Source organism: Podarcis pityusensis (assembly GCF_964106645.2).
Source record: "Podarcis pityusensis genome assembly, chromosome: 4".
Lineage (NCBI taxonomy): Eukaryota > Metazoa > Chordata > Lepidosauria > Squamata > Lacertidae > Podarcis > Podarcis pityusensis.
The window spans coordinates 23,959,883-23,984,282 of NC_138027.1; the positions used below are offsets into that span (position 1 = coordinate 23,959,883).

Consider the following 24,400-nt stretch of genomic DNA (forward strand, 5'->3'; position numbering starts at 1 on the left):
ACGAAGAGTTGGATACGACTAAACAACAACAACAACAACAACAACAAAAATCCAGCTCCTGTATCTAACAACAGCTAACCTAAGATGGAAAGGAAGCAGAAGAAGAAGAGTTTGGATTTGATATTGTGCTTTATCACTACCCAAAGGAGTCTCAAAGCGGCTAACATTCTCTTTTCGCTTCCTCCCCCACAACAAACACTCTTTGAGGTGAGTGGGACTGAGAGACTTCAGAGAAGTGTGACTGGCCCAAGGTCACCCAGCAGCTGCATGTGGAGGAGCGGAGACGCGTACTCGGTTCCCCAGATTATGAGACTACCGCTCTTATCCACTACACCACACTGGCTCTCAATAAGTTAAAACGGCCAGTAGCAGGGAACGGCATAAGTCACTTAAATCAATATGCTGATTGAGGGGTACAATCCTAACCTCCAGGGATTCTTAACAGGACTTGCTTATGCGTAAGCACAGCCGTGAAACACACTAAGCAACCTTGAGCCAACAGCACATGCTCAGACTAACCTAGCTCACAGGATTAACGGTGAGGAGAAAGTAGAATAACACTGACTTTCTTGGAATTGGAATAGATAACAATACCGCAGATTGTTTACTAACCTATTGTTGACCTGTTTTTGCCAACCAGCCAGCAGTGATAGCTGAAAAGTGACAGTATACTGATGAAGAACATGGCAGCCACAAAGAAAAGGAAGAGAACATGGAATTTTGCACGAGTGTCCAGCAGTTCATTCTGGGAAGAAGAAGAAAAAGGGGGGCGGGATTAGTACTTCTATTCAACAGCTGGTCTTCTATAAAGTTGCCTCTCTGAGCTAAAGCCAGTATCACCATATCCGAACATTACTATGAGCATATTTAGCATTTTAGAAACCTAAATTATATGAAACCAATGTAGAACTGCAACTCACAGGGCTTGCCAATACTTTGTGACAGAGTGTACATGAGCATCACTGTAAAAGCACATTCAACATCCTTTGATGCGCATCTGTATGATTTCTAAGTGCTGCTATACTTCCTATACAATGTTTACAACGTGTATTTTTCTTTATAGAACTTAAACTGCCTGAGGTAAGATGTAGAGTAAGCCTACACACTATAAATTCAACTATAAAATCGGAAATGGGGGCAGGATGAATCTTCCTCCCACCCATCTGAGCTTAATTAGATGTTCAGTATGAAGTTATCACTGTTATTTGTAAGCCACATGATCATGTGAACCAACACACACCACATAGAATGTAAGCCTCTGTAAGAAGGTGAAAGTTATAGGGAATGTGCATAGGTTTTTTTTAATGATGTTTTTACATTGAGTAGAAGTGTCATTTCATGAGAAAAGGTCTCGTGTATTTTTAATTCAGTTTCAAGTTTTTCCACATATGCTCAGATTACAAAAATCTCATGAAACAATAAATAGTTTAATTGCAGCAGTTACATAGCTTGAAAAACCAATTATTTCTAAAAGATGACCTTTAAAATAGAAAGGTAAAAGTAAAATTCTCTCATCATAGATTAGCATCCATTTAAGTTACCACCAGCATTTAAGTGTACTAATTTCTTCTTCGGCTCTCCACAATAAGCTTCAATTAATTAAAAATACATAATTATACAGATAGTATTACAAAATAGTATGATAATCTTGTTTCATTATTAAAAATGAATGAGCACACCAGAACAGACTTCAGCTTAAATTGCATTTTACCTTTGGACAATTCTCAGCAGATTTCCTGCGGCAAAGCTTTGTGCAAATAAAGACAATTTATTAAATAGCTTTATCCCTTCAAGGCTGGTGTTCAGAAACAGTAAAAACGTTGTTAGAAAATTAATGGCTTATGCGTGCAGCATTCAATGGCAAGAGGCCTTAGTCTACATTCAGTGGATGAACATGTAAAGGTGAGCTTGTGTTTGCACAATGAGATTGAAGTAAAAGGTAATTTATTTTAATGGTGTGGACTCAAGGCACACCATTAAAATTAAGATTAACACATTGCTCTCTCTAATTTTCCACATTGGAAGTTCAGCCTTGAAGCCAATTGGTTTTATATAGATCCAAGAAGACTCTTGGAAGCTAATGTTCATAGTGATGTGAGGTTTGGAAATTTGTTACCCAGCTACAAATCAGAGCATTTTGAAAGCACAGTGTCCTTGCCACTATTACAGAATTACAGAATGAGTTATTTGGAGACTCCCTTCAATTTATTGTATGATGCTTAGTTCTTTTTATGTAACTAAAAGTGGGTTTGGGTACAGGTAAGATACCTATCATTTTGCTTACGTATATCACTTTAATTCTAAAATCATAGTTTAAACCATTCTCAATGGATCTTTAAAAAGCCACAGATCTCCCTATGCTTTAGAGCAGTGGTTCCCAATTAGCTAAGTACTGCAGACCCCATGTTTTTGAAAATGTTGACATCTGATGTGGTAGTTTTGGTTATGTGAATGGTGCCACCATACCCTCCAACATGTCCCGGCGCAAAACTGGGATGCATGTTTTCTGGGCCATGCACCTGTGCAAGAGCACGGCACCCAAAATCATGTGATTTTGGGTGCTGCAATCTTGTGTGTTTTGGGACACAGCATGGCCGCCCCAAAACAGGATGCCCCAGACAGTTGGCAGGCATGTGCCATTGACTGCCTGGGTAAGTTATGCCAGTTGGAAACCACTGCTTTAAAATTTATCTTTATAAGTACTGATGGAGAAGTATCTTCAAAAATGTTTAAAAGGAAAGCAGCATGTTTCCTTTCAAAATGTTAGCGAGCTAAAACTCACATATCTGAAAAATGGAGGAAATCAAGAATATCTAGTAGTTTCTTGAAAAAATAATGGGAGACACACACACACACACACACACACACACACACACACACCAGGAATGGAATGTGTTTAGGGAAGTTTTTAATGTCTGATTATTTATTGTGTTTTTAATATTCTGTTGGGAGCCACCCAGAGTGGCGGGAAAACCCAGCTAGATGGGCAGGGTATAAATATTATTAATTGATTGATTGATTGATTAAACACATCTTTAGATTAACCAGTTCCAGTACTGTATCTCAGAGCCACTGACTGATATTACATTATCACATGAAATAATATTACGATTTTATCTGCCTATTACTAATAGCTGCCCAGAGACACTTGTCTCCTTATTTGTACTGTATGTATTGCTATATATAATTCTTCTTCTAATATCTTTTGGTAACTTTCACTACAGTTACTGAAAACAGTAGTTGTGGGTATGTTTAACCTGGAAAAGAGCAGTCTGAGGGGTGATATGATAGCCATCTTCAAATATCTCAAGGGCTGTCGCATGGAAGAGGGAACATACTGGTTTTCTCCTGCTCTGGAGGGCAGGACTCAAACCAATGGCTTCAAGTTACAAGAAAGGAGATTCAGACTAAATACAGTATCAGGGAAAACATTCTGACAGCAGGAGCTGTCTCCATGAGAGGTTGTGGACTCTCCTTTCTTGAAGGTTTTTGAGCAGAGGTTAGATGGCCATCTCTCATGGATGCTTTAGCTGAGATTCCTGCATTGCAGGGGGTTGGACCAGCTCTACAATTCTATGATTCTTTAATAGATACCGTATTTTTCGCTCTATAACACGCACCCGACCATAGCACGCACATAGTTTTTAGAGGAGGAAAATCCGTAGGCATGCCACCTGTAGGCATTTCCTCCATAACACGCACAGACATTTCCCCTTACTTTCTAGGAGGAAAAAAGTGAGTGTTATGGTGCAAAAAATACGGTAATTGGTAAACCCAGAAAGTGTATGTGGTGCCAAGCACAGAATTTTGGATGCATCCCGTCACGTTTAAAGCACTGGGTGAGGACGCACAGGACATCTGCTGTGAATGTAGAAGGTTCCAAGTACAGTCCTTATCATCGTCAGGCAGAGCTGGGAGAGACTCCTATCTAAAACCCTGGAGAGCCATTGCTAGTCAGTGTAGACCAGTGATGGCCAAACCTGGCCCTCCAGCTGTTTTGGGACTACAACTCCCATCATCCCTTGCTAACAGTGGTCAAGGATGATGGGAATTGTAGTCCCTAAACAGCTGGAGGGCCAAGTTTGGCCATCACTGGTGTAGACGATACTGAGCTTGATGAACCAGTGGTTTGATTTGATATAAAGTAGCTTCCCATGTTTCAGGCAGAAAGCTCACTGGATGGAGTTTGCCAAGTCTGTCTCGGTTCAGATGTATTTAGCTCAGCTTAAAGAAATAACGAGTGAGTCTTGCATGCATGCACACCACCCTTTCCTTCTCAGGAGGTTGCAATTAGCCTCCAGTTAACCATCGTTCCCCCCATTATCTCCAAACCTAGAAATGGTGGTTTTCAAATTAGAAACAAGTTAGGATCTTAAACCACCATTTAAAGTTGATGTAAGATCCTGGCCTGTTCTGAAGCTGGTAACCATAGTTTTCCAAATCAGATGTAATGGGAAACCAGGAAGAAGAAGAAGAGGAGGAGGAGGAGTTTGGACTTGATATCCCACTTTATCACTACCCTAAGGAGTCTCAAAACGGCTAACAATCTCCTTTGCATGGCCAAATAAAGCCCTTTGTGGCACAGTGGATCAGCGCGTCTGGCTGTTAACCAGAAGGCTGGTGGTTTGAGGCTGTGGGCAGGATTCATGCATGGCAGGGCACTGGACTAAACAACTCTCAGGGTCCCTTCCAACTCTACAATTCTATCATTCTATAAGGCCCATATTTCTCTATGCTTAACCAACCCTCAGAAGGGTGTCTTTATCCTCACAAGAGAAGATCTCATGGAATATTAAGAGAGAGAATTTACTCTGAGCCGGTCAAAGATTTTCCTTTTCTACTTGTGATACATGCACACACAAACTGTTTTCTGAAATCAAAACTGACTTCTTTAATGTAAGAAGTTATCTCATTAAATAAGAACCTCTCTTATATTCCATGTTCTTCAGAAGCACAACGGTGCAAGTCCACAGCCATTGGCAACATGAGGCATTTTTGGCTTCTTGTGGCACAAACCTCAGTGGTCTACAGCCTTCATAATATTGTATTTTCAGGTAGTGATTTAATATAAAGTAAAGAATGCTACTCAATCAGAGTAGTGAAGAACATTATTTTGGAATTAGATGAGGGCAATGTTGACATTTTTCGAGTTAATAAATGTCATATGAACATAATGTGGTCTCTTAAAACATGCAGAGCAAAAACTGTCCCAGAGTTTTCCAGCTCTAGTGAATCTGAAAAAACACACATTATTAAATAAATAAATTTAGATTAACTATCGGTAGGTTTTTATTCCTTCAGCCGCTTCAAACTGATGATGGTTATATGTGGTATGTCAACAATAAATGCATGATGTTTAAACACACAGAGACAGACAGCTAAATAGACAGATAAAATATCTAAGATATGATTTTTTAAATAAAAAAAACCCACTTACTGTCCAAAACTTTATGAAATATTGCAGCACTGTAGAGGCAACAAAAAGACAATACAGGAGGGAATAAAATAAAAACAGGAGGAAAAACTTGTAGTTTGAAAATCCCACGCAGTTATTCACCCTAGAAAAGAAAAGAGAAACTGCTATGTAAACCTGGAAGAACAGCAGGCATTAAAAGGGTCTATCTTTTAGGTTTGCCATTGCAAGCAGAATTAGGCAAACTGTTTTCTGGAAGTAACTTAAATGCCTAAAGTAAAAAAGTTTGCTCTCTTTTACAATGCACAAAGCTTGAAATTGATGTTTAAAAACCATTCCTTTATCAATTAAAAATGACTGAAATGTTGCTTATTAACTATGCAAACATGAATACAATTTGTATTTTTGTCCAGTTGTTTCCATTTATTCACAAATTGTCTCTTTCATTCTAATGATCCTTTTTTGCTCTAAACCTGATTTTATTTTAAAACTCTAATCCTTCTGAAGGGAAGTATTAAAACCATTCAGTAGAAACTGTCACTACGTAATAATATTAATGCTTTTTATGGTACAATCCTCTTCCAATATAAAACTTCCCATTAATTTTAACAGAATATGACTGCAGCCTTAGGCTTTCATTTTTCATTTTGTTTTTCATTTCATTTTCATTTTCATTCTGTTATAAAAATCAATCAAACCCAATATACATTTAGACTTTGCCAGTAGACCAACTCCTAGTAATGTAGAATCAAAATTTCCCCAGAGGAGGTAGTCACTCCTAGTTATCCCTGTTCTTGGTTCATCCTGCAGCACAGCCAACAAGAAGTGGTTTACTTATTTCTCTCTGCACAGACAAAAATTAAGAACCCAAGGGGGAGGGAGCATACCAAGGACAATGATGGTCCATTTTCAGTACACACCTAAGGAAAAAAGAAAGACATTTCCAATAAAGTTAATGATGGCAAAACAGTACAAATGTGGATTTTCCAAACAAGAATGTCTAACTGAGGTGTGCACTGGTCAAATAAAAAACTGAATTAGTTATTCAGCCTCCTCTTCATCTCAGTCAAGGTATGATGTCATTATATCCTCTGAGTCAGATTAGGTTCCCACAAAGCTCTGGGTCACACTGCCATTCTTTTTCTTTCCTCCCCCTGTGCCATATAACAATGTTTCTCTACCTCTGTGTTTCTCTAGGGTGGCCCACAGGCTTTGCAAGAAGTGAGGCTCTGGATTATTATTTTTTGTTAAAGCACAACAACTGGGAATTTTTTTGAAAAGTAAAAGCTTCATTGAGTTTTGTTTTGTTTTTAAAATCCTATGTTCCTCTGCTTTAACAAAAGCCCAGAGCTCTTCAGAACCCTGCAAAGAGGTTTCTCGACCACCTTGCACCATGAGGCCCATCAGAGATCTGTAAAGACTATCAGAGGACACAAACAATGATCAGAAAAAGACTGGTGCAAAGCTGCCATGTTTCTAAAAATATACCACCTCTTAATTATTCATTTTAATTAAATATTTTAAGGTAAGGAAGAGACAAACCCAACAGGAATTATGGAGAAAAATTCATCCCTTTTAATTCTCCTCTACAAGCCTCTGGATGTATTTGTCTGCAGTTTGGCAGGCTTAATCTAACCAGAGGGGCTTCTGTGTCTGTAAGTTATTTTGGCAAAAAGAGGGGAATGTTATAGTTGTTGTTAGATTATCCATTATAGTGAATGAGGAAAATGCAAAGCTTAATTGTATACAGAGGAGCAGAGAACCTGAAACACAGATCAAAACAGAGAAAGTACAGAGTGTTTCAGAAGCAGATCAGATACAATGCAAGGCCTGGAGCCTGTGCATACCCCTAGTATCTAATCTCTAGCTTTCAAAGCCTGTTAAAGCATTTCAACATCCAGGCAAACATCACAGTTGCCAAAATTCCCACCCACTACAGAGCCATGCAAGATGTTGTGTAGGTCTTCCTCTTCCTTCCTTTTTAGATTTTAACTTTTTATTTTAAAAGTTTGTTTTCCTCTCCCACTCCCCCTCTTTCTGTCAAGCAGCCAAGGAAGCCTGAATGAAAAAATAGCTGAAGAGGGGGGAAAAGAATGCTTCCTCTTCTACAGTCATTTCCCCAATAAAAAATCTCTCCCAAACTAATTTTTCACCCATGAAGTGAAGCATACATATCTAATTTTCATAGCATGTTCTAAATCTAAAGCGTATGACTACAAGCAAATATCTTCCAGCAGGTCACTGCAGTACAGACAACAGCAAAAGTGCTAACAGAACACAGGAATGCAAAAGTGAAGGCAGAGAAGCATAGTGTTTAAGACAATGAGGTATAAACCCAGGAACTCCCTGGGGAAACTTATTTTTGTGGAGAACCATCCTGTACCTGGAAAAATAACACAGTAGTTTCAGGTGTGAACATGTACTTGATACTGACAACACTAAGAGGCATAAATCGGACGAAGTTTATCCTACCCCGTGGCTAAGTATCCCCAAGTACTTACAGGTCACAGGCAGAACAGTGGTGGCATCGATCAGGCTTGATGAGCTGGCATCTATCGCAGTATCTTATGGCTATATTAAACATTAAAATCAAGGTGTTAAATATGAAGCTGTAGTTTAGCAATCCAAAGGTCAGAGGTAATCTAGACCTCAAAACAGGATTCTGCCAAGTCTGCTTTAGCAAAATACACAGTGTGCTGTAAAGGTGATTGGTAGCTCATATATAGCAGAGGTTGAAGGAAGCTATCAGGACGAGAACAAGAATGCAAGAGACACATTTGGGCAAGTGATGAGCGAAACATAAATATAATCTAAACATTAGTTTAAGCATATGGACACAAGGGTGCTCTTGGACTCAGGTCCTGCTTGCTCGTTTCCCACAGACACCTGGTTGGCCACTGTGGGAAATGGAAGCTGGACTGGATGTACCAATGGCTGAACCACAAGGTGCTTCTTATGTGCTTATGGTCTGGTCTGCAGAATTAAAATATGGCTTAACCCGCAGTTTAAAGTTGGCTTCCGGATCCTGCCTTGCTTGGAAGAAATTAACCATAGTTCCTGGTTTGCACATAATGGGAAGCTATGGTTAAAATGTTTGTTTTCCCACTCATGTGACAGCAGGAGTGAAGTGGGAGCACAGAGGTTGCATGCAGGTGCAACTTGTACACATCCTAGCTTATTAAGCCAAGTTTTGATTGCATGAGTGCAGCTGCTATCTTCTCCTGCTACAGATGCACATATCTGTATTTTAAATTCTCCCCAAGCAGCTACCTCTCCATGCAAAGTTCAATTCCAGAGTTGGTTTTACTTTAGAAAACCTGTCTGCCTCTTGGTCAATAGATAAAACAGGCTAAAACCAATTTGAAGAACTAGATGGTTCAACACGGTGAATTAGCTGAAACACAATGCTAAACCATGGTTTCATTAGAAGAACTAACAGGTATGAACCTCACCATTGTGCATTCCCTCTCTCCACTCTTCCACTTATGCATGCCAGTTACTTTCCTTACTTGCAGGTTCTCAGAAAACCAAAGGTTATCTGTTTATCCAAATCAAGGGAACTATAGTTTGCCTATGAATCAAGGGTGCAATCTTCATTCAAACCAAGCTCTCCAATCCTGGTTTGCCAGGTTCAAATGATATGGCAAACTATTGTTTGCCAAGAATCCGGAAGTAAGGGAGGAAATCATGCCTGCTGAATGGCCCCAATCCAATCAAACTTGATAGCATCATTAAGGAGTTTATGCAGTGCTAGGATTCTTTGCAGGCTAACCTCTTGAGGTTGTTGTAGTATAGACTGGGAGGTCTTTAGCAGCTCTTCTGAGGATTTCTTGTTGGGATTCTGGTCTCTCTTCTTTTTCATATTGTTCCTTATCTGATTTGGACAAACAAAACTGAAAAAGATAACAGAACTATGGTTTTTTTAATGCCACATAATAGAAGCTAGACAATACATCAATTTGTTTTAAGGATTTCTGTTAGCATTCCAAAGCAGAATTGGGCAGGAGAAAGGAAATCCATAGCTATTCTTAACAAATCAATTTCAAAATGTTATTTTTGAAAGTGTTACTCATGTGTAACAAGGAACTTTTAGATCACTGTGGAAAAGCATCAGGGCCTCATCCCTTCCAACTCTCCAATTTCTATGATTCTCAGGGTGCAGGTGCGAACTAAATAAGCCTGCATTTCAAGGTACATGTTTGCCTGGCAACCCCTCCCCTGCGAAATAAAAACCTAAGAGAAAAGAACTGAACCGAACACAAGTATGGCTCCCAAACCAAACGTACTATATGGATGCTTCATTAAGTGGCTAACAATTACTCCCCCCAGTTATAAAGTAGGATGCTCTCTGTGAATATGTGCTGCTGCCTGCTGACCAGGTCTGTGAGTTTAATAGGCTGAATGGAATCAAACAGACTGCTTCTTGTTTCTTCTTAAGGGGGGGCAGGGGCTAAAGAAAACAGGATGTTGGGTCTGCCAAGACTAATGCACCTTCGGTATGCATCCTCCAAGATGATTCCTTCCTTCTTTGCCATCCTCACAAATTAGGGAAGAAACAGTTCTTTTTACACCAGCTGTGACTTGGGATTCTGAACTGTATTCCGTTAACTTGTTCAGTTAGTGCAAGGACTTCCATTTGTGCAACAGAACTTCCTTTCACTCCCCTCTCCCTGCAACATATCTGTTCTACGAGTTCCCCTAAGCCTCCAGAGCAGATGTGGAGAAAGGGTGCAGGAAAGAACATAGAATTTCCCTTTTTCACAGGTGTTGATATCAAACTATTCACCACAATCCAATGAGGAGCATGTCTTGGGACTCCAAGGACCATGGCCACCACAACCTCAAGACCCAAAGTTCTCATTATGCACTGTTCCATAATGTGTTTAACTACTCTGAGAACCAGATTATAAACTGGTCTTCATCAGCATCATTATTAATTCACTTATTAAAGTCTCCACAACTGTCTCAATGCAGTGTACAATAAAAATAGCAAAAAAACCAAAACCAAAAACCCCAACAGTTAAAAACACACGAAAAAACCAGCAGATACATTTAAAACAAAACTAAAGCAATACAAAATTGACATTCATTGCAAAGACCCATTTACTCAGCTGGGAAAGCCTGTTGGAAGAAAAATATCTTCCATTGTTTTCAGAAAGTGGATAGTGGGCACCTATAGAATGTTGACAGGAATGCTATTCAACAGAACAGGAACGGCTGTATTAATACCTCTACTCCAAGTTACCACGGAGCGGAATTCTGAAATCTTTGGTACTTGCAGGAGAAACTTTCCTGTAGACTTCAGGGATATACTGGAAAACCCAGCAAGATGGGCGGGGTATATCCAGGCACAGGCAAACTCTGGCCCTCCAGCTGTTTGGGACTACAATTCCCATCATCCCTGACCACTGGTCCTGTTAGCTAGGGATGATGGGAATTGTAGTCCCAACCATCTAGAGGGCTGGAGTTTGCCTATGCCTGGATAAGGCCGTCTTTCAAGTAACATTGTCCTGAGATGTATGGGGCCTTATATGTTGGTTCCAACACCTTGAACTTGACCTAGTAACAGACTGGTAGCTAGTGCAAATCCCGCAAGCAACGTGCTGCAGGCTGGAGGAAGTTTGCTCCCACAAGCAACATAGCTGCTGCATTCTACACCAGTTTCAGCCTCTGGTCCATCCCCAAGGTGTGCCCCCCCCATATTACTAAGGCTGCTGCTTTATTTCTGGCCCTGCCCCATGGTCTTTAACATCAGTGTGATGCACATAAATTTAGCAGGTGACATTTCATACTTCCAGCTTATTTTTGTTGAGTCGGTTTACTATTAAAGCCCCGGAGAAGGGGCCATTTAAATGTCCTTGTCAGGACATAACAGAATAAAATGTACCCAGGAAGACACTAATAGCTGTAAAGTAATTATACATCCAGAATGTCTAAGGGACTTGCTCAGTTGATAATAATTTACTTTGCAGGGCATGTCTGCCCCAAGTAAGAAGAACATCATGTAAATATTCTGGCAGCTAGTCAAGAGCAAGGGTGTTGCAAAGAAGCTGTTAAAAGATGAAGATCAGACAAGCTGTTTATGTCGATAAGAAACCAGGATACTTTAAAACACTTGTAAAACCACCACCACCACCAGAACACTGACTGATTCAAGAAATTCTTGAAGCAACGCTCCATTTATATCATCTTTAGGTGCTAAGAGGGCCACAGCATCTTCTTCCCCAACAATATCTACATACATTTGAAATAACATAAGCTCGCAAAAAGCAAACAAAAAACCCTAGAAGGGTTTCAAGCAAGGTGCAGAATATTTTCCAATTAATCTGGGGAAAAACAGCATCCCTTTGTTCTCCTGTTTCTTTCCAGGGTGTCAGACAAAACCTATTGTTCTTTTCATTGACAAAATGTGGCATTGCAGTACAGCAAAACCTGCAGTCAATGCTTTTTGTAGTACAGGCTTCCCCACTATGTAAGAATGGTTGTTTTAATAAACTATAATAATACTCTTTTATATTTGCATTAGCTATTTGAAAGAGAAAGTTGGACACCATCAACTTGGAGATAAATCCACCATAATTTATAAATAAAGAGATGATCTACGCAGGGAACATGCCCTTTAAACACAGATTTCCTATTATTTCAATCTACAAGAATGCATTTTTCTATCAGTTAGATTGGTACCTCTTTATTGCTACCCGAGAATACATACAGGATTGGAGGAGGTAACTCAAAGCAACTGTGGCAAGATGTAATTACGGTAATATGTTTTATATGGACAGCCCTGGTCCCTTACATAGCGAGTGTGCAAGTAATGGGACTGGAGATGCCTTGTCCCAAGTAAGAGGTTTTGCTACATATTCCTCTTAATGAAAGCTTAGCTAACTGGTCAATTGACCCAGACTTGTTAGGAATTGACACACATGCTCCCTGGCAACCTCAGCTTCCTCCATATAACGAAATCTCAACTATGTGCGATAACTATCTTGGCATAACAGACCTGGCCACAAAAGAGACCAAAACTCCTTCACTGTGGGAACTGTGACCAATGTCTAAAATATCTTAATAAATAAATAAATGAATAAATAAATCTGAAGGATTTAACTGGATAAGAACACAAGGAAACCATGGTTAGGAGATCAGAAATACCTTATCTGCACTAGGCCTAACAGATGCAGTGCGGTGCAGAGTAGCCAAACAAATGGTAACATCTTTGTAATTTGCATGGGTCACAATATTTAGGTTACTTACACACGAGAGTCCTTTTTTAAAAAAAACCCTACAGAAAATATAGTATATCTGGCCAACAGATACCCTTCATTCTGGGGCACTTACAGCCATTTTTTTTCTACTGAAATGTTTACAGCTGTAAAAATATGCTTTAGGCCAACGTTTCATAGAAAAGCAGCACACGTCTACAATAGAAAAGACTGACTTAAGTAGTTTAAGTCCACCGACTTCAACGGTTCTGCTCCAAGCACTACTTAGTTTAGACAATACCCATGATTTTAGGAAGAGTCATGATTAATTTAATTTAGCCAAATAGATTTCAATAGTGTTTTACAAGAATGTGACCATAAGTCTACATCTGTATTATGAATGTGACCGTAAGTCTACAACTGCATTACTCTTCTCATCATCTTCTTTGTTGAGACGTATGGATTGGTAAATATGACACATTGCTCAGTACAACAATGGTGGCTCCCTGCTGACAGTGCTCTTCCATATTGTGCTTGCGTATTGCTTGGAGTCTACTCACAATTAAAAGAATTCCTAAACAAGTATGACACTTGTCACTGAGCACAATGGGATATTGTTAAAATAAGGATGCTTACAGAGATACACATACAGTGAACTAATTCATATCCATTTCAAAATATTAGATTAAGAAACTGATTAACAACATCTCCTACTTGAATGCCACATTATTGGATTACAGCATATGGAAACGTGAACAATTAATGTCCAAATTAATGAAATGTGAAGTTGGCATCAATGATGTGTTAATCATAGAAACTATTCTTAAGAATTTCATTCACAACAGAACAGGGTTACTTACTGAATGGAAATGAAAAAAGCAAGCCACATCATACATCAGTAGCAAAAACAATTCTGTTGTAAGAAAGGCAACATTTTGCCAAAGTTAACCTTTACCTCATTAGAAGGAGAGGCAGGAGATGTAAAAATAGTCTTCCAATAGGACCACACAAACATGACAAACGACAGATGGAAAACCACAAGGTAGACAACTGCAATAAAAAAAATACAAATAAGGTTTTAGTGAATACAGCTGAAGTAACAAAACAAAAATGCAATGGTTTTTCTTCATAATATCAGCAAAATAACTTTGAAGAGATGATTGCAGAACAAATGTTGTGCTATCTTGGCGAGCTCTGAAGAGAAAAAACACTATAGAATCAGTGTTGGGAGGAATTCTACTAATGTGGATAAAAACAATTATTTTGGTTTAACTTAACCCAGATTTTAAACACATTTTAAATTTCAATCGTAATATGATTCTATTTCTTTTTTAATCACCTGCTTTAGGATGCTGTAAGAATTCAGTATAAGCATGTTAAAGCAAAGCCAAAATCTATCATCTCAAAATAACAGAATCCATGGCCCTTTCTCTAACATACAACTCAATTCAGACATCAAACCAAATGATGGTTTATTGAAGCTAAACTGTGGTTTGGCATGATGTCCCCACTGATAAGTCATGGTTTGCAAGTGGCTAACAAACCAGAATCAGAGGTCACTGTTTGATGTAGGTATTCAGAGGCTACCGCACCTAAATATGCACCTGCTGAGCAGACACAGAACAAAACAAAAACAGAAAAGCAGCTCTAAACCATGGTTTGCCTGACTGTTTAGAAGCTGAAACCTTGGGACAGGTTGTACTACTGGTATTAAGTGCCAACCAGTTTGGCTTGGTGTCTAAATTGAGCCTCTGAGTTAAGGGCTGCTTCATATTCAAATAATGAAAACAGGTAAAATATCTGTCACTGAGGTTAAGCATTATAAATATAGCATAGTAAAACAGTTATAGATAGTCTCTTCCAGAGTTCTCTTACATGTATAAAGGGCAAAAGAAAGAGAGGCAAATAGAAATCTTTATTTTGAGTGCATAGGTATTTTGTATACCAATGCAGCTTGGCATAAGAGACAACAAAGAAGATATCTGCTAAATTGTGTGCTGTTTTCTAAAATATTAAAAATATCAATTTAAGAAATGGTATATCAGTTTTAAAAGACCCTTCTAGGTAGCACTAGAGCACTATATAATTGTAAACCAACATTTTGATACTGTTATTATTATACACTTTTTTTAGAACGATTATTTCCTTCGAAAAATGCTGTGAAAATTGGTGCTATCAAGTCATTATCTGGGGAAGAGTTGTTTAGTGCCTTAAGTATCAATTACTCTTCCTAACATGTATTCCTCACCTAATCTCAATTCAAAGTGGGATTACAGTAACATGAAACCTATTGCATTGTACGGACGTAGCACACACACAAACACACTTGTGCACCAGAACAGGCAGATCATAGAATCATAGAACTGTAGAGTGGGAAGAGATCCCAAGGGTCATCTAGTCCAATCCCCAGCAATGCAGGAATCTCAACTAGATCATACTTGACAGATGGCCATCCAACCTCTGCTTAAGAACCTCCAAGGAAGAAGAGTCCATCCCCTCTTGCGGGAGCCTGCTCCACTGTTGAACACCTCTTACTGTCAAAAAGTTATTTCTGATGTGTAGTCAGAATCCCCTTTCTTGTAACTTGAAGCCACTGGTTCAGGTCCTAGCCTCTGGATCAGGAGAAAACAAGGTTGTTCCATTATCCATGTGAAAGCCCTTGAGATATTTGAAGATGGCTATCTAAAGGGCTGTCACACCAGAGGTTCACGTCAATGTAGTAAATTGGTGGCTCACATTTCTAACAGTCTTGTAAAAAGGTCTTCAAAGCTACTAGCCTACGAAAACGACTGGGGAGCTCCATCTCTCCTGCAGCAGCCTTTTCATCCACCCAGAAGCAATTCCTCCTTAGCTAGTGCTACCAGGCTAACACACTATGGATTAAGAAGCAATTCGTAGCTGTTCCCAACAAATTTAAAAGACTGCCAAGTGCAGTCGCTTTTTGGCCCATACGTTCCTCCAGTGGCCTAATCTAACCTGATTTTCTAAATAGGTATATTTAAGCTACATTAAGAAGATAACAAAATACTAATTAGCAGGCTTGCTATTGCATCTTAAATCCAGTTGCTGCTATACTATCAATTCTACCAAGCATCTACAGAAGAATCTTAAGAGTGGTGAAAGAAAGCACTTTGTATAACTAACTGATGGGGTGGGGAAAACTGCTGCATGGTGTTGAATATTTAATGTTACTTCTGTCATATTCTCACACCAAAGGAGAAATTATTGACCTACTTTCGCAGTCTGATAAAGGATAGAAGTTTAAGAAGATATACAATTAAGCCTCAGTCCAATCCCAGAAACATTAGGGGATTCCATCTGCTCCAAAGACATTGTGCACATGCTAGATTTTCCTGTGGCAGTCTTTCTTTTAGAAAGTTATATGAAACCTTAAAACTCTGCCAAGAATATTATTTAATTTAATTCTTAAGTGTTTAAAATATCTATATGTGGTCTTTCTGGAATATATCCTTGCAGATATTATCCAGAGGGGAAATATGAATGTTTAAAATTATTATTATTTTAAGTAGAAAAGTAATCAAGCTTGAGGTTTTCTAAGTTTGGAGTTTGAATAGTTCTTAATTCCAGGAATTATAAGTAGGACTTTATTATTGAAGGGTCTATATCCAAACAATTCACAAAAATCCAAATAATGTCAGGCAATTATTGTTTGATTGCAATCATAATGCATTAATTTAACTGAGGAACTGCATGCATTCAATACTAATCCTGATTTACTAGCAGTTTCTATACAGCATCTTGCTTTAGTGATTTTATTTTCCTCAGAAAGGAACTGTGAGACTATTACTGGGACCTTTTCGTTGTGGCTCTTGTGACTTAGCACAAGCAGAACCATAATTCTGTTGCTTCCCCCCGCTTCTTCTTCTAAATTAAGCATCCTACTTTATAGGTGTACCACAGAATAAGAGACAGTTCTACCACAAGTGTTTTCCTACAGATTCAGATACAGTATCAAAAAAGAGGAAGAAACTAAATAATCAAACTAGTGTGGTTACCAACAAAAGAACACTGAACAGTGAGACCAAGGACTTCACAAGGAGGAGGAAAACAAATGCCAAATGGAAAAATTCAGCTGACTGGGTAACAAGAAAGCTAACCTAGCAATATAGTTCAGAATATACATGAATTGGGTTTCCCACAGACAGACACTCACTTTGGCAATCCTTCAAACAAGCATCTCAAGATAAAATCTGAAATGCAAAATCAGGAAATACGCATCTCACAGGTTTAAATTGATTAAGCAGCTATTCCTTCCCTATGGAACTGCAATACTACAGTGGTTCTCAAATGTTTTTCTTTCTCTGGGCCACACTTTCAGAGTAAAAATTTATTCACGCCGCACCAAATTTCTTATTGATAAGAAATACATGGGGGAGGAATCTTCCTAGCAGTGCTTGAGTTATAATATAGAACACAAAAAACTAAGCAGCTACATAATAACATGAATCATTCTCTTTGCATGAAGCCACATTTAAACTGGTAGAGAATGTGTTATGTCTATGGTAGCTACACAATCTCGAGAAATGTGTTTGAAGTCAAATGGAATTCTTCCAACAGCAGTAACAGCAGAAAGATTAACGTACTAGAAAGTAAAATAAAGAGAATGACAGTTGCTTCATACCACTGTTCAACCATTAAGACAAATATTCTTTTCAGCAAAGAAAAGCTTTCTGGAGACTACCAACCTTTCCTAAATTCTATACAGTGGTACCTTGGTTCTCAAATCTCTTGGTACTTAAACGCCTTGGTTCTGAAAACACCGAAAACCCAGAAGAAAGTGTTCCGGTTTTCAAACCTTTTTTCGGAAGCGGAACGTCCGATATGGTTGTCGGCTATTGTTTCTGGGGCGCCTGCACCAATCAGAAGCTGCGCCTTGGTTTTCGAACATTTCGAAAGTCAAACAGACTTCCAGAATGGATTAAGTTTGGCACTTTTTATGGGAAAGCATGCCTTGGTTTTGGAATGCTTTGGTTTTGGAATTGACTTCCGGAGCGGATTAAGTTTGAGTACCAAGGTACCACTGTACTCTACAAGCATTCTCTCCCCACACTGCAGCCTGAATTTCTCATGCAGAAATAATGTGAGAGCAATTCCCAGCAGCTTCCAACACACTCTCTTGGGAAAAGGAATGAATCCTAACCCTGACAGGTGGTAGCAACAGCAGTCCTCAGGATGCAGTACTTCAGCTTATGAATAGCCCAATGTGAGGCTCCTAAACTGCCAGGTGAACTCTCCCTGGGAACTTTTTTGTTGATCAACTTCTCACAACTTTCCAAATGCACGTCTAGCATGATAAACCGATGCATACCTGGCAATTTTTCTCTATGGAAAATCCATTACCGATACCACCCATTTTTTAAATGTGTCCTAGCTACATCACTTTATTTTCTCTCTGTGCTAATTCCAAAGATGATAGGATTATAATTATAGGCAGCAACCACAAGAGAGAAGGATTATAATTATAGGCAGCAACCATAAGAGGGAATCTAAAAGAAGAGATAAGCAAGGAACCACATACATGCATAACCAATGGCATGCAGGAACACAAAAGTAGGGGAAATTTGTGCCATTCTTAATAAAAATACATAAATGGAATTCTAAAACTCAAACAAAAGGTCATCTTTTTACCAAGGCTAATGAATATATGCACTCTATGCAAAGAAATATATGTGAAGAAACATTCTTACCTTTTTCGCCAGTTGAGGTTATTGTAACTAGGGGAAAAAACAGAAAAAACTAGAGTGAGTCTACCTGTAGTCTTTTAGAAACCAATATTAATAAAACCTGAGCAAAGATCATCTAATTTTAATGTAATCCTGGAGAAAATTCATTTTGCCATTTTCCAAAGTACGTACAAGAACTTAAAGGGGGAAAAATCAGTGTGTGTGTTCAGCAAATGAGCACAATTCCTTTCACATAAATTGTTGTATCTATTTAGTTAGGAAATGGTTTGATCACAAAAGCTATGCTCATTTCAGTTCTTGTGGGGGAAAGCAGTAGCTGTGACAAATGAATGCAAAATACACTAATTCTTCAATTTTATTTATTTCACTTTTCCTTCAAGAAAATGAAGCTCAAGTAATGCAGACGACCACTGAAAGAGTGTCAGTGTGTCAGTGAGGGAGCCATAAGCTTCAGTTGCCAGAGGGCTAAACCTGCTGAAGACCCAGAGTCAAAACCAGGTGAGTCACACATGTATTGTGCTCTTGGGCAAGTGCCATTTCTTTCATACTCCATGGCCCAGTTCAGATGACTGTATCTGGCAGTAATATGCCGAGATATGAATTAGCCTTGTGCCTGCATCACAACCCTTTCCCTTTCTTGGTTATGCAATTAAGCCCAGATTCAGGTCCTTTCACCAGCCCTGATTGTAGTACAGGTTACCAGGTAGAGGTTCAGTAACCAAAATAAAGCCAACAATGCAGTTTTAAAATGGACTTCAGTTACTATTGCTGGCATGGTTTTGGTCTATTTTTATTTAGCCTAGCAGGATTACATACATCCAGTAGCAGATTCAACATACTAAAAATAAATTTAATCTCATATGGAATAGTGACCACTGGCAGCACTCAGGAATCAATTTAGTACACTTTATTAAACTCAAATACCTAATTGTTATCTACATTCTACCACTGCAAGTTACCTATGCTTGTCCTGCAAGTAAGCCTTTACTTACAAAAGAAGCCTAATTACCAATTTGTTAAGCCAAGCCCCACATACTAGCATCACCTATCAGCATTTGCTTTGAGAGCAGCAAGGAACAATGAACAGGTAACTGGGTGGACAATGCTTACATATAAATGCAGAGTAAATACGTACAAACATTTCTAGTGAATATACTTCTATGGCTTCAACACAGCCTAATTCAAAGCCACTGAATAGCTAAAAATTTGCTCCTGTAAAATGTAATCTTATACAGGGTGTGTCTTTTAAAAGAGGCCCTGTGGAACATGTGTACTCTGTATCCACGGGGCCTCTTTTAAAGGACTCACCCTGTATTTACCAAGCACAACATCCTATCATCATCAACAAACTGAATGCACTAAATTCAGGTAGGTAGCCGTGTTGGTCTGACGCAGTCGAAACGTATTTAAAAATTGTCCAGTAGCACCTTAGAGACCAAGTTTGTTCCTGGTATATGCTTTCGTGTGCATGCACACTTCTTCAGGTACTTATTCAGATACCAACAAACTTAGTTGGTCTCTAAGGTGCTACTGGACAATTTTTTAAATTTTTTTTATATATTCTGAATGCGCCAAATTGGTCTGCTGATTATTGGGAGTAGTTAATGCTTTACATAGTGGAGGGAATGGAAAGATGCAACAGATTACACATTAGCTAAATCATTGAGGGGTGAGTGGGTTTCTTCTCAAAATAAAAAACTATCACCACTAAACTGGGGTGTCTGTTAATAGAAGTTTCTCCTTCTGTATAAAAAGATCAAACCATGTTTCAAATCATGTTAGCTGTAGAATAAAGGGTCCTAAATTTTGATCAAAAGGTTCTCAAGAAGAATGAGTGAGAACAAGTTGGATTAGATAAAAGGCACATTCAAACACCAGGTTTATAAATAAACAAAGGAAGTGGGTGAAAATGTATAAAAGCAAGACAATAGCATTGAACTTCCAAATTATACAAAGAACAATTTTATCTGATCATGGGATAAAATAAATAACTAAACTAGGGTTATTAGTTATCTTGTATGTTACTTTGTATGTCAGAATGATGGAGCAAATTTCTTTTGCATTGCTCCAAAAGGTGGGACATGAACTAGGATCTGCAAGTTACACAGAAGTGGATTTTGAAGAAACAGTCTACCAGAACCTTAGGATCCTCTTCATCCCTTGTTCCAGGTGCTTCATCAAGGCAAACGGCAACACAAAGTTGCTTTTTGGTACAGAATATCCAGAGAGGCTTGACTGATGCCTTCTATGCAGTCTTTCTGGCATGACGTAAAGAGCTTTTTATTCATGTTTTAAATCTGGGCTGTAAACTGGTTGTCTGTGGCAAGGACTTTTTTGCTGTATTTTATTGTTGATTTAAACCAGCATTTCCCAAACATGGGTCTCCAACTATTTTTGGACTACAGTTTCCATCATCCCTGACCACTGGTCCTGCTAGCTAGGGACGATGGGAGTTTCAGTCCAAAAACAGCTGGAGACCCAAGTTTGGGAAACACTGGTTTAAGCTATTAAATTGGTTTTTTAAATACTGTGTTGTTCTAAGTCAGGGGCTACTGATAAGCACCTATATAAATGTTAATGAATAATAGTAAATAATCATAAGGCCATTAAGATATTGCAAGATATAAATTCCTCATGCAGAAATATGCCAACAGGTACAAAACACTGATTAATAATAATGTACCCTAAAACACTTGCAGCAATTCTTTAACCATCATCAAAAAGATCTACAAATTAGAAGTCATATTCAAATATAGGTAGGAATTTTTATAGAGAAAAAACACCAACCAACCATGCATCTTTGCTATGAACTGCAAGAGCTATTCCGAAAACTAATGCCACTTCCAACAGAAGTGATTATACCCTGTACAACCTACAATATCTGAGACACAAAACTGGCGAAGTGCTACCATAAGGAATACAAGCCTACCCTTCACAAAGACTGTGTGCATTGTTCTTGCCAACAATATCTCTCCTACACAAACATACGCGCACACACTGCATTTTTGTGAGTTTTTAATCTATTCAGAAGTTGTATGCATGGAGAATGTCTGTTTACAAGGAACTGGTCAAGCATTCTCTCCCTAGACTTAGGCTATTACATTTGGATACTGACTCCCAAATTTGTGCTCCCATTAAATTTTAGTGGGATTTGTATTTTGTGCAGGATATGTTTTCCAGTGGATTATGCCCTACATCTTTTGATCTCTTCCAACTGAACCTGAATTCAGGCCAATGGCACTGTTCTGAAAGTCTTGGCATCTTTTTACCCACCCTGAATCATCTGGACTCCACACACAAATATTTGATACTGAATAATTTCTGACAGGCTTAAAGGTTTATTTTGGGAATTCAAGAGATTGGCTGGCTGCTTATTTCTAGGAATGAACTAAGAGCATTCCAAATTATCTAGAAGTGACCATTTAAAATGTCTTCCCTTCAGCAATATCAAGTTAAATCACACTCTTTTATTATGTACTGTAAATGTTTTTGTTCCCTGCCCAGTATGCAAACATACTAGGGACCTATTCCACTTTTATTTCCCCTTAACATTCATACTCAAATGCCGCTTGTTTGTGTAGTGATCTGACCACAACATTGCCAACTTCAGCTGGTTTACAAACCAACTTATTGACTTGAGACAAGATGGATCATACAACTTTGAGTCATTTTGTAGTCCACATGCTATTTGTATTGCAAAAGTATTGTGCTTCTTGAACAAACATCTATCTGACTTTTAGAAGACATCTGAAGGCAGCCCTGTACAGGGAGGTTTTTAATGTTTGAGGTTCTTTGTGTTTAAATATTTTGTTGAAAGCTGCCCAGTGTGGCTGAGGCAACCCAGTCAGATGGGCAGGACATAAATACAGTAATAAGATTAGTAGTAGTAGTAGTAGTGGTAGTAGTAGTAGTAATGGTAGTAGAAACAAGTTCTCAATTTCAAAACAAATCCCCCAATTTCCATACATGGTCTACTTAAGTTCCTCAGAGTTGTTTTGAAGGCTACTAGGATATAAAAAAACTTATTAAATGCTGCTTAATAATAAAGATACAGCAGGAAAATACCAGTCTACAGTATAGGAAATGAATCAGACACAAAGGATATACCACACTTAGTATCCTGTCTAACGTAAACCCAGATGTTTCCTATTCTGCTAGAAACTGTACTGCCAATAACACACCTCCTCAAACTCAAACTGCTCGACCGACCAGCCTCTGCTTTTCAAGTATCTCCCACCTCCCTTCCTAGCCTTTCAACAGCTTTCTTCCTTTAGAGGCTGGGCTGGATTGACAATGAATGGAAGCCAGCACAATGACTTCCAGTAGCAGTGGGGTTGCCCCCACCTTCCTGCACTTGTGGTAGGTCAGGGGGAAAACTCCAGAAAGAGTGCGTGGGGAAAGAGAGGTGAGATCGTTCTGTCTGGCAAGTTGAAATGCTTGAGCAAACAGAATTTTTGCCATAGCGCTATGTCGAATTCCTCCCATCCTCCGCATTTCATACACAAATAATGCATGCAAAAAGAACAACGTACCAGTGTTTTTTTTTTTCCTGCAACACAGCTGGAACACTATTATAAACCTGAGAACACTGGCAACCCAACTCAAGCACAGTACTCTCTGCACCAGTAAAGGCAGCTTTCCTGAAACAATGGCATGTAAACTGTACCCTTGACCATTGTCAGGACAGCTGCCTGGAAGGAAGAACACCAGACATATTACGCCTGCTGTCTGCCACACCCAGGCAAAGCGCTGCTGATTCTGCATTGCATCAGGTGACCATGTGAGCCAATGATACTTCACCAGGAACTATAAATCTCTAGTACTTTCTCTTGCTGCTCTTTTGCTAAGCAACTTGCCTTCTTAACAAAGATTAACCTAGCTCCCTGTGTACTCACTGAGGTGCCCACCAGTGCACCTTCCCTCGGCCACTGATTTTGGTTTTTTGCCTTCACATGCTGCTTTGACTATGTCTCTGTCCACCATCACCAGGAACTGTCTTGCTCACTTGTCAGCCTTGACGATCAACACTGTGTTCTGTAGGAGTGCGCTGAGACATTCCCACCCAAACACAAATGTGATAGTCCAGTAAGAAGAATTAGGGTGCTACACTGAGATCCTAAGTAGTCTTCTCTGGCAGTGTTTCAATTAATTCAAAGAGGCATGTAGCCTGATCTCATATGTTTACTCATAAGTAAGTCACAGTGAAGCATGTACAGAATTAGAGTCTCAGTTACCTCTAAGAAAATTTGATTAGGCCTACGGTCATTACTGTCCATTTCATTTAACTAACAGCATATGAAAGAACTGTGTGCAAACTATTGTAGCATTACACAATGTACAAGCTACCAATAAAAAGGAAAATACAAGCCACAAAAACAAGCACATATTTTTACTTTAGTAATTCTCCTGACAGGCAAAGGAAAGAATATACCGTATTTTTTGCACCATAGGGCGCACCCAGTTTTTAGGGGGGGAAATCAAGGAAAAAAATCTTTTCCCCCCCCCAGCCCCAAACAGCAGCGTACAGGCTGCGCACAACTTCTCCCTGCTGGAGGGGTTGCACGCGGTTATGGCACAAGCCTGCATTCGCTCCATAGGACGCACACACATTTCCCCTCAATTTTTGGAGGGGAAAAACTGTGTCCAATGGAGCGAAAAATACGGTAGCTTTTAACATTCCGAGTCATTACAAATTTCAGAGTAAACTGTCTCCAACCTTCTTTTTGTCCCCTACTGCAAAGTGCCCACATTAATCAGCTTCTGCCTGGGACTCTTACACATCACAATAAAATCTAAATGTCAAGTGCTTTATTATAAAGAGTAAAAAAAACCTCATCATAGTGCATGTCACATGCAATGATTTTTGACTGGTAGGAGAACAGACGGCCGCCAGGAAGAAAAGCAAAAAGGTTTTCCTGCTCTTGAAGGTCAGATTTTCCTTTTCAATAACTTCATCTATAATCTCATGCGTATATTATCACACAGTGTATTAAAACAAGTGGGCACTTTCACTGGGCTAAATATCCCAACCAGCAAGTTATGGACAGAAAAAGAGTTGCCAGAGTATAGTGCAAAGTTCCCAC

The 24,400-nt window shown here is 39.0% G+C and overlaps 1 protein-coding gene across 2 annotated transcripts in view; it reads right to left on the reverse strand.

Moving 5' to 3' along the window:
- ZDHHC20 (zDHHC palmitoyltransferase 20) overlaps positions 1-24,400 on the reverse strand; it is a 37,968-nt gene that overhangs the window by 8,845 nt on the left and 4,723 nt on the right. Inside the window, exons 2-9 of one of the 2 annotated variants that reach the window (XM_081004184.1) lie at positions 18,321-18,347; positions 13,568-13,662; positions 9,186-9,306; positions 7,915-7,984; positions 6,301-6,333; positions 5,438-5,558; positions 1,712-1,747; positions 613-745 (exon numbers count right to left, since the gene is read on the reverse strand). In XM_081004184.1, the coding sequence (XP_080860310.1) occupies positions 613-745; positions 1,712-1,747; positions 5,438-5,558; positions 6,301-6,333; positions 7,915-7,984; positions 9,186-9,306; positions 13,568-13,662; positions 18,321-18,347 (636 nt within the window). The remainder of the gene's footprint in view (positions 1-612; positions 746-1,711; positions 1,748-5,437; positions 5,559-6,300; positions 6,334-7,914; positions 7,985-9,185; positions 9,307-13,567; positions 13,663-18,320; positions 18,348-24,400) is intronic. The other variant, XM_081004185.1, reaches the window with a different exon arrangement.